Consider the following 10135-nt stretch of genomic DNA (forward strand, 5'->3'; position numbering starts at 1 on the left):
ATCCCATGTTCATCCTGACCATGGATATTGACATGTGTGTGATCCCATGTTCATCCTGGACATGGATATTGACATGTGTGTGATCCCATGTTCATCCTGGACATAGATATTCACCCCTGTGACCCTCAATTTTCATCCAGGCCATGGATATTTGTAACTGTGACCCCCAGTTTTCYTCCTGGMCATGGACATTCACCCTGTGACCCCCAATTTYCATCCTGACCATRGAYATTCACCCTGTGACCCCCRATTTTCATCYTGAYCATRGATAYTCACCCYKKKRWYCCCMAKTTTYCWYCYRGSCMWKRRWWWTYWMCCCTGTKRYCCCCAATTTTCATCCAGGCCATAGATATTCACCCTGTKRCCCCCARTTTTCATCCTGSCYRTGGGGAAGGGGCTTCTCTGCATGCACAGGGCTGCCTTGTGTCAGTGCAGGAATAAAGCATTTGTGCATGAATTGAGGAACGTGTGCTCTTGAGCAGAGCTCGGACGTGCCCTGGCCCCRTGCAGGAGACATTCACCCACTTGTGCACCAGCTCCAGCCAGAGGAAGCACAAAGAGAAAAGGAAAAAAATGGAAAATGGGCCTTCAGAAGAGGCTCGCAGAGCTGGGGGAGCAGGGACAGCCTGTGCCAGCAGCTCTGCAGCCCTGGCCTTGGCTGTGCTGCTGCTGGGGGGGAGGAGGAGCTGGCAGGGGTTGCTGCCCCCCCGTTTCTTGGCTCCCAGCAGGGAGTTATTTACAGTTATTTGCAGTTATTTACACACCAGCAGCGCTGCCGTCCCGCCAAGGTCACCGCAAACAGCCCGTGGGGCTCGCTGTGGCCATCAGCGGGCTAGGGAAAGCCCTTTCCAGGAAGCTGTAAATCCCAAACCCTGCAGCAGGTGCTTCCAGAGCCGGGATGATCGAGGTGGGAGGATGTAGGGTCGGGAAGGGGGCTCAGTGAGCCCRGAGCAGGGATCTAACCCTTGCTAATCTTCCCGAGTGGCCTCACACCCCGTCTGGTGGCATCTGTGCCAGTGGGAGCAGGGCTTGATTGACAAGGGATAGGTGACCTGAGAGAGAGATTAAAACCTAAGACACATTTGGCATCTGGCCCGAAAGCCGTCAAGCTCAGAAAGGCCGGGGCAGCTGCTCAACTCCTGGATTAGCTGCCAGCGGTTCCACCACCCCCATCGCCTCCAGAATGAAACCCCTGGGAGGGAGAGGAWGGCAGGAGCCCTTGGAAAGCTGGAGAGGTGCAAAGGGAAGGGAAAAGGTCAGCAGAGCTTTGTGCTTCTCAAATTGCAGCTCTGTGCAGAGGTTTGTCCTTATCTTCGCTCAGTACACGGCGCAGGGGCAGAGTCCTGGGGTGATTTGGCATGGATGGTTCCGGCAGGGAAAGTTTGCCATCAGCAATCTGTCTCTAAACAAACCCCACAGGGTCGTGGCTGTATTTGCTGAGGCCAGCTGGGAGCTGGGAAGCCCTGTGAGTTCGTTGGAATTCAGGTTCCTGTTCCTGCTGGAGCTCTGTTCAGCCCGTGTTTGGTTTTCCAGGGTAGAAGGAAATGCAGAGCCTTCCTCTGGAAGGGCTTGGGCTGACAAATGTCCAGCAGGTAATTACTCATGGAGTCTGGCATTTTCCTCATGGCTGCAGGGAGAATTTGGGGTGCTGCTGGGTTTTCTCTTGGTCCTTAGGATTGAGGGGAAAGGGATGGTAAYGGGACTGAAAGAAAAAACTTATCCTCAGGAAGTTGTCTTATAAAATATCGCAGCAGATGAGAAGAAGAGCTTTTGAAATCTGGTTTCCAAAGGATCTGCATACCACAGAAGAATTGCAGAGTGTCTAAAAATATATTTTTTCTGATCTGGGCCCTTCCTGCCCCTGGGACCAGCCTCCTGTCCCTCTGGGTTCTCTGATGTCTAATGAGGTTTAGCTCCCACCTTTACCAAGGATCCCACTCCAGCCTTCTCCAGGAGCTTTCTGACGGGGATAATTTCAGCTCGTTCTGTCAGATAGCACTAAAATTGGCCAGCAGGTTCAAAAAGCAGCAGATAAAGGATTGATGGACAGGTGGGATGATTTGCATGCGCCTCATTTTTATTGAAAAACGGCCATTAAGAGAAAAATGAGATTTTTAAAACCTGTACTTTTGTGACGGGGAGGGTTTGGGGAAGTTTGTGGCCTGGCTGCTGAGCCCTGGGGTGCTGCAGGGAGCGGGCAGGAGGTGCCTGGAGCTTTGCAAAGGGATCAAAGAGAAGCTTTGGGCTGGGCCAGGTGCCAGGCTGAGCCCAGGGTGACCTCCTGTCCCGCTGCCCTCCCAGCTGCTGTCCCCACGGTCCGGCTGCYGGCACGGGGACAGGAAGCAGGGCTGAATGCAACAGCTGGCAGAGGCGGGCACGGGCAGATAGTGTTGCTGCTGTAATTCCTATTCACACAGCACTCCCTCTTTTTATGAGGGCTGGGGGGTGGCAGGCGGGGGGAGGCTTTTCATGCTGGCATTAAAGCCTGGCTTGTTCCCCCTCCCTCGGCTCCGCTGGCTCCTGTTTCTCCAGGCCGCTTTTCAGAGCGCCTTTAATTCTCTCCAGACTCTTCCTAATGGATTTTTCACACGGGGCCCCCGAGCACGCTCAGGCATCGCACCGGTTTCCAGAAATTTCACGCCCCCCTTGGGCACACAAAAAGGGGATCCTTTTCCCACACTTCCTTTTCCCTCTCTCCCCGGGGCTGCAGCGCTGCTCTGTTTGCACCCCAGGCATGAAACGGGGTGGGGCTGGCAGATGTCCTGGGTGTTCAAGGACCTGTGGGGACAGGTGACACTGTGCTGCCTGCTCACCACCTGCCAGCTGAGACACCTGGTAACCAGGCAGGGGCACAGCCCTTTGGGTCACCTTGTCACCAGGCAGGGGCACAGCTCTTTGAAGCACCTTGTCACCAGGCAGGGGCACAGCCCTTTGGGTCACCTTGTCACCAGGCAGGGGCACAGCTCTTCGGGTCACCTTGTCACCCAGGCATGGGCACAGCCTGGAGTGCCACTCTCTTCCCAGCACATCCCAAGGGTCCGCAGTGCCCACCCTGCTCCGCAGCCAGTGCCGGTCTGTGCCACCATCCAGTGGCAGTGCCAGGCTCTGGAGTGGCCAAACCCCCTCCTCCCTGGACCACTGACCCCACCCCGGGTCGCCCACCTTCTCCAGAGCCCCGCCTGGCCCTGCTCCGGAGGGAGGATGAGGTGGGGGAAGCTCTGTGGGTAAGGAGGGGGTGATTTGGGGCTGCTGGAATGTGATTGTCCCCCTGCCTTTCTTCTGCCTCCCTCCCCACGGGTTGGGTTTGTGTTCTTTGGCTGGGAATGGGGCCATGGCGGGGAGGATGGGGATGGGATGTGGGGAGGAAATAGTTCTGTGTGAAAACGTGTGAAATGAACCTCATGGGATGGATGGAGGGATGGATGGATGGATGGATGGATCAGGGATGGATGGATGGATGGATCAGGGATGGATGGATGGATGCATGGATGCATGGATGGAGGTCCCTCGTGCAAGGATAAGGCTTCCCAGTTGCCTGCTGCCTGAACTGGGAGCTGCGAGAGCCGTGTGGTGTTATTGCCTCATGGAAACGGGGGTTCAGCAGGCTCTGAGCTTGGCCAGGGGCTGTAACYGTGCCCAGGAAGGCTGATTGAAGTCCTGCCTCAAACTTTTTCTGTGCCAAAGTGTAGGTGTTGAGCTGCATGAAAGAGAAGAGAGCAGCTTTCTCATCTCTTTTCTCTCCCTCTTTTTGAGTTATTTATTTTTTTTTTAAATAGGTCAGGGTAACTGTAGGAGTGAGATCAGCAGGAGGAGCGGCCCTGTGCTGGCCAGGGAAGGGCAAGAAGCATCGGGAGGGCTCTGTAGGGTCAGCACACGGGGTCAGGAGCCAGCAGGGCTCTGAGCAGCCCCAGGGCACCTGTGGGTGGGGATCAGGAGATGCTGCTGCCTCCTGGCCCCAATAAACCGGCTGTGATCCGGGCTGGGATGTGAGGAGAGGGATGCAGGGGTCGTGGGGCTGACATGGCACCTCCAGGAGCAGCTCAGTTCCCACCCTCTGTGGGGTTTGGGGCCTCGGTCCCCCTTTGGGAAACTGGAACTGGAATAACTCTGTCACCCATTAAAATGGGGAGAACCGGACTCAAGACTTGGGGCTGGTGGGATCTGAGCACCCGGAGAGCCCAGCAGGGCTGGGGAGGGGCGGTCACTGCTTCCAGCCCGCCAGGCTCCTGCATGAGGCTTGGCCAGCTTGGCACGGCACCTTCCCCTCGCTGAGGCCGAGCYCCCGCGCGCTCACCCCTGCGAGGACGCCCCTCTTCCCCTTTCCCCAATTTTTCCCTTCCCTGTTCCTTACCCTCATCTTCCCACCCCCTTCACCCCCCGCCCCAAACTGGCAATGAGAGGGAGGGCGCGTTTCCGCATGGTTTGACACTGTTCCCCCTTCCATCTGTCTTTTCCTACCCAGAATTTCCCTACACCCCGTCTCCAATCGATGATCACAAATCCATGGTGCAGCCGAACATCCCCACACCGGTGATTGGGGGCATAGTGGGAGGCGTCTCGCTGGTCCTGGTGGTGGCCGTGGTGCTCTTTGTGGTGCTCCGGCGCCGGCGTCACACCTTCAAGGGTGACTACAGCACAAAGAAGCACGTGTACGGCAACGGCTACAGCAAGGCCGGCATCCCGCAGCACCACCCGCCCATGGCCCAGAACCTGCAGTACCCCGACGACTCGGACGACGAGAAGAAGCCGGGCCCGCTGGGCAGCAGCACCTACGAGGACGAGGATGAGGATGGCGGAGGCGAGCGCAAGCTGGGCGTCCCCAAAGCCTACGAGGAGGACGCCAAGAGGCCTTACTTCACCGTGGACGAGGGCGAGCCCCACCCCGAGCCGTACGACGAGAGGACACTCGGCTTCCAGTACGACCCCGAGCAGCTCGACCTGGCCGAGAACATGGTGTCGCAGAACGACGGGTCTTTTATTTCCAAAAAGGAGTGGTACGTGTAGCTCCACGCCCCTCTGCTACACTCACGCGCACYCACGCACCCGCGGCAACGCGCTCACGAGCGGTGCCCTCCACCCTGCGCCCCCCAGCCCGCCCTGGCACAGACTTTTCCAGATTCTCCCAGCAGGAACGGGCTGGGCTGGGTGCCAGCGGGGAAGGGAGGGCGGCTTTGCTTATGGATCATTTTTTTTTGGGGGGTGGGGGCTCGTGCGGGAGGGGCGGGAGGTCGGGTAATTATTTTCTCTCTCTCTCTCTCTCTCTCTCTTCGGTTTTTTGGTTTGGCTTTTTTAATTTCTCTCTCTCTTCGACGACTTTCGTCCCCTTCTGTGGTGTTCGTATTGGTCGGTGGCTTAGGTGTTACTCTTTGCTTTAACGACTGTTGCCCAGCCTGTATATTCCACTCTGTTTGTGTCTTYATGTCTCAGAGTGCCCATCCCTCCCCGAGGCTTCCTCCTCCCGCTCCCACCCCCCTGAAACACTGGAAATTTGTTTGTGTGTTGTCTTCTTTGTTTGTTTTTTTAACCTTGGGAGGTGGGCTGTCCGTAGGACAGAGGCCAGGAGAGTTTGTGGCAATGGAATCATGGGTGCCATTATCAGGTGAATGGATTTTGGGTTTTTATTTYCCCCCCTAATCACTTTTTTTTTTTCCCAGTGGGGTCTGGGTGACATCCCCATTGCCTGCTGCATGCTTGAAGGGATCCACACCCAGTTTTTAATGACTCAATAAAAGGAAAATGAGGAGAAAGGTGGGGGRAAAAAGCGCCCTAGCCCAAACCCCAGGTGCAGGGGCTGATAGCAGAGCAGGGAAACAAAACTGCCATTTTCCTCGTACAATTTATTATCACCTGGCTTTTCATTTTTCCGTCTTTGTTCGAGTGTTCTTTTAAAAGAAAGGAAAGGAGTATTTATTGCTGACATTTTCCCCCCTGTGATGGCTCAGAGAAAGGCTGGCTCTTTTTGTTCTCGTTGSTGTTGTTGTCGCTGGTGCCAGCCGCAGAGCAGTTCACAGGGGCACAACCACTGGGGAAGGGACCAACCGAGGACACTTTGCTTCCACACATTCACTGCCTTCAGCCRTGCCCTGCACACCCTGGCAGGGCAGGACCAGCCCCTGAGTTTTATTTTATTTTATTATACCACTAAGACTTAAGTGTCATGTGTTTACACTTTGTTTTTTATTCTGCTCAGAGCACGGGGGTGCTTCCCTCTCTCTCTCTCTCTCCTTCCCCTAGCAACGACCCCAGCCTGTGGCTGCACCACGTAGCTGGCATTGATTGCCACWTTTCCAATATCACATCCCTCTCCTGAGCTCAGGCTTGGCAGGCAGGGTAGGAGGGGTTGAGCCTGGGCTATTGATCTCACCCTCCTTGCCTTGAGCCACGGCGTTGTGCCGGGGGGAGGTTTGGATTGCTGCTATCTCTGCTCTGTGGATAAACGGGATTCCAGACTCCAGGGCCCTCTGTCTCACACCGACCATCTCCAAATTAGATTCACTGGGTTGGGGCTTATTTTTTCTTCTTGCGGGTTATATTTTTTTTTCTTTTTTTTAATTTGATGTATAAATAAATCTTTTGTTTGAAAAGAAATCCCCAGTTTTCTGAGCTGTATTATCATGCACATCTAAAAATAGCAGGACTAATTCTCCTCCTGCCTTACCCGCTGGGTTTTGTTCCACAGCGGTTATCCTGCTGCAAGAAGGGAGGAGGGTGGAGAGGCAGAGCCACAGAGATGAGTCAAGGTCAGATCCCTGATCCAGGCAGCTCCAAAGCTTTTCTTTTCCGTGGTGGTGCTTGGGGCRCTCAGCCTGACCCCCCCAGCTCGCTGTGATTGCATTAGTGGGGTAGGGCAGTGGGCAATCCAATTGTAGGGCTGTAATCTCCCTGCTGTTCCTGCCAGCCCCCCAGGCTTCCTGGCTGCTGGCACGGCAGCCACAGGCCACAGGAAGGTTGTGTTCTGTGCTCTCAGAGCCAGGGCACGCACAGATCCCTTGGGATTGCCCAGGCTGAGCTGTCCTGGGTCTGTCTGCTGCCACCGGAGCACGCTGCCGGTGAGAAACCCCCAACAAAGGAAATAAAACCTCTCAGCATCATCCCGTATCTCGGATTGCTGATGATTAGTTGTGGGAATGGCTTCCTCCCGTTCCTTGGGAGAGCAGCACGCACTGGGCTTTGATTCCCTCAGAGGGAGACGCTGTAATCTGGATCAGGACAGAGCTGCACACTGAGTGGTGCTGGGAAATTCCCTACAAACTCCATCTCTCAAATAAATAATCCTTTAGATCTGAATTCCACAGCCAGGCTCTGATGGGACTGGGACAGTGCCTCCAACAGCAAGCTCTGGGCGGCCAAAATGAGGGACAGAGTGGGACGAGTGGCACAGAGTGACAACTGTGGCACAGAGCGGGATCAGTGAGTGACACCAGTGGCACAGAGTGGGATCCGTGGCACAGAGAGGGATCAGTGGCACAGTGACACCAGTGGCACAGACCCTCCCCTGCAGATTCCCCCCAGCACCCTGGAGGAGGTGGCTTTGGAAGAAAACAAGCTTTTATAAAAACATCTTCAGTGATTGTTCACATCCAGGCTCAGGCCTGRTGAATTCCCATCGCACTGACCCCACAGCTCCGTGTCCTAAAGAGCAGGGTGGCTTAAGGAGCCCTAAGAAATCTGCTTTGGGAGTTATTACTCTGCCTTKGAAGGTGACATTTTTTGAGCTGTAGCCTCCCTGGCTTATTTATTGCCCATCACACACTGTCCATGTGAGTGAGTGCTCAAAAAACCAGTGGGATCCAGGGAAAGGAAAGGAGAGATTGGAGCAAGATGGAATTTCCAACCATACACAATTCCCTTCCTGCTGCAGCACGTCTTCCTCCCCAGCACCTCACCAGCCCAAATTTAGGACTTAGCGCAGCCACTTACCTCCTCAGAGTGGTTCAGAAAAGGGGTCAAATGATCGTTTTTCATCCAGAATCTGGAATGGAAGATCCTTAGACAGCGTTGCCTGGCACAGATGCGAGGAACCCCGCGAGTTCAAGGTTCACTGCTGCATTTCTCTCATCCTTGAGCTCTTCAGCATTGCTCCCCTGGTGCAATTATCCCCGCAGCCACGGAAAAATGCCACCCCTGTGCTGTCATTTGCTTCTTGCTGTCCCTTGCAAGGTCAGCTGGACGGCCAAGAGACTCTTGGGGTGGTAATTAGCCGAGTGATTAGCCATTAATCCGTAGCAAGGTGGAAGGAAAAAGAAGTGTGGGGGAAGGAAATCGGATTGATGCTTCACCTGAGAGCTGTTTCRGTCCAGCAATAGCATCACTGCCTTGTCTGGGTTGGATTGGTCTGACGGGGCCCTTGCAGGGAATCAGATGAGATTTTCCACCATCATCCAGCAGAGAGTGATCCCTGTCCCTGCCTGAGTGTGAAAGGGAGCTCAGGAGAGGTGCCAGAGYGAGGAGCCAGGGGTGTCCTGTGGCCTGGGAGCTCCTGAAGGGCAGGGATGTGCTGGGAGTGGGCAGGGCTCAGCAGACAGGGCCAGCCTGGGCTGTTCTTTGCTCTGGTGACTGTGCCACTTGTCCCTCTGTGCCCCTGTTTCCCTCACTGAGCAGATCCTGTTAGGCTGGGGCCACAGCTGTGAGCTTGGGCTGGGCCACCTCAAGKGAGAAATCCCCTGCTCCTCCACCCCCATTCCATCAGAGGTGCTACGGAGGTGGGAAATGTCCCCAGTGGGAGCTGTCCATGGGTCTCCTCCTCTCCACCTCGGTGCTACAGAGCTGCTGCTCTCTGGGAAWTGTCCCATTTCACACCAGTCCCCAACTGGTGTGACCCCACTGGTTGTGCCTGGTTTGGGTTCCTGCCTGGGGACACCTACAGTGCTTGGGGTGGGTGTCAGTGCCTCATCRCCTCCCTCGGGAGGGTTCATTGTCCAGGAGGGATCTCTGGGCTGGGTTCTGCCCCTGTCTGTGGTGCTTTTCCCCCCTCCAAGCCCTGATGCTGGCTGGCAGAGCCTGTGGTAGCTCAGGGTTCAGCTGTGTGGATGCGAAAGCTGTGCAGGCAGCGAGAGAGAGGTCAATGACCCAAAATCCAGGTGAATTTGGCTCAATTCCCCATTTTCCTTCGCTGTGTGGATTCAGGGAGCTGTGCAAGCAAACATATCTGTGTCACAGCCCACAAGGAGCCCGTGCTTTATGTGCASAGACACCCCAGCTGTTCCCCTGCTGGGGCTTCTCTCCAGGATTATTCACAGCAATTCACCCTGGCCATGTTATTTTCCCTTATTTAATTACCAGATTTGTTGTTTTTTCCCCCTGCTAAATCATTTTCATTCAAGCAAAAGGGGAAAAAAAATTAAGGGGGAAAAACAACCTGAAGATTTCTTGGTGAAATAAATGAATGAGCTGAGATGGTTTTGCACCAAATTGATTGCAGAGGCACGAGGGGCACAGGGASCCATTTTCCTGATGCTGAGTCAAAAAGAAACACAACAACTGTTGAGCAAAAATCACGGAGGGTTAGGGAGAGAGAGATCCCAAAGATTGATCTGGGGGTAATTAGAGAAGGGAATGTGGTTGGAACGGGGGCTGCTGCTCTGCTCAGCTCCTTCTCTTTGCCATGCACACGTGGATTTTTTGGGGTTTGGGTGCCATATGAGATGGAGGGGATCACCCCATTGTGCTTTGGGGTCGGATGTGTCGTTCCTGCAGTGTCAGGGCTTTCCCAGTGTGGAAATGGGGGATCCCAGGATGCCAGCTGGTTAAAATCCACTTTTAATTTTCCCTCAACCTGTGCTGCTGTTGAAGTTTTGGGGTCTGTGCAGGCTGAGGGCTCTGGTGGGGACAGGGGATCCATCCCCTCACCCTCCCCAGCCCTCCTTCCATCCCCTTCATATCCAAGGCTGAGTTTGGATTTGGGACCAGGGAGATTTTCCATATCCTGAGGGTGAATGTAAGGAGTACACGGGGTCGAATCCTCTGCTGGCACACACTGGTATTGGTGGAGGGATTCTCATGGAGGATCTGGATTTTCTTTTCTTTGGCCTTTATCTTTTTTTTAAAACAATTTTCCTCAGCTCCAGTGATTTTATCTCTCTTTTTTCTTCATCCTCTTGCTGTAATGATCATTGTGGAATTAAAACTGCAGACA

General features: G+C 54.6%; 1 protein-coding gene across 2 annotated transcripts in view; it reads left to right on the forward strand.

Annotated features, from left to right (window-relative positions):
- NECTIN1 (nectin cell adhesion molecule 1) overlaps nt 1–10135 on the forward strand; it is an 87037-nt gene that overhangs the window by 48305 nt on the left and 28597 nt on the right. Inside the window, exon 6 of one of the 2 annotated variants that reach the window (XM_057385076.1) lies at nt 4463–7408. The exons of the other annotated variant lie outside the window; for it this stretch is intronic. Within the exon in view, the coding sequence (XP_057241059.1) occupies nt 4463–5004 (542 nt within the window). The 3' untranslated portion in view covers nt 5005–7408. Of the gene's footprint in view, nt 1–4462; nt 7409–10135 lie in introns of those variants that run through there. 2 annotated transcript variants of the gene reach the window in all.

Source organism: Malurus melanocephalus, unplaced genomic scaffold (assembly GCF_030028575.1).
Source record: "Malurus melanocephalus ecotype Western Australia unplaced genomic scaffold, MMel_1.1 scaffold_776, whole genome shotgun sequence".
Classification (NCBI taxonomy): Eukaryota; Metazoa; Chordata; class Aves; order Passeriformes; family Maluridae; genus Malurus; species Malurus melanocephalus.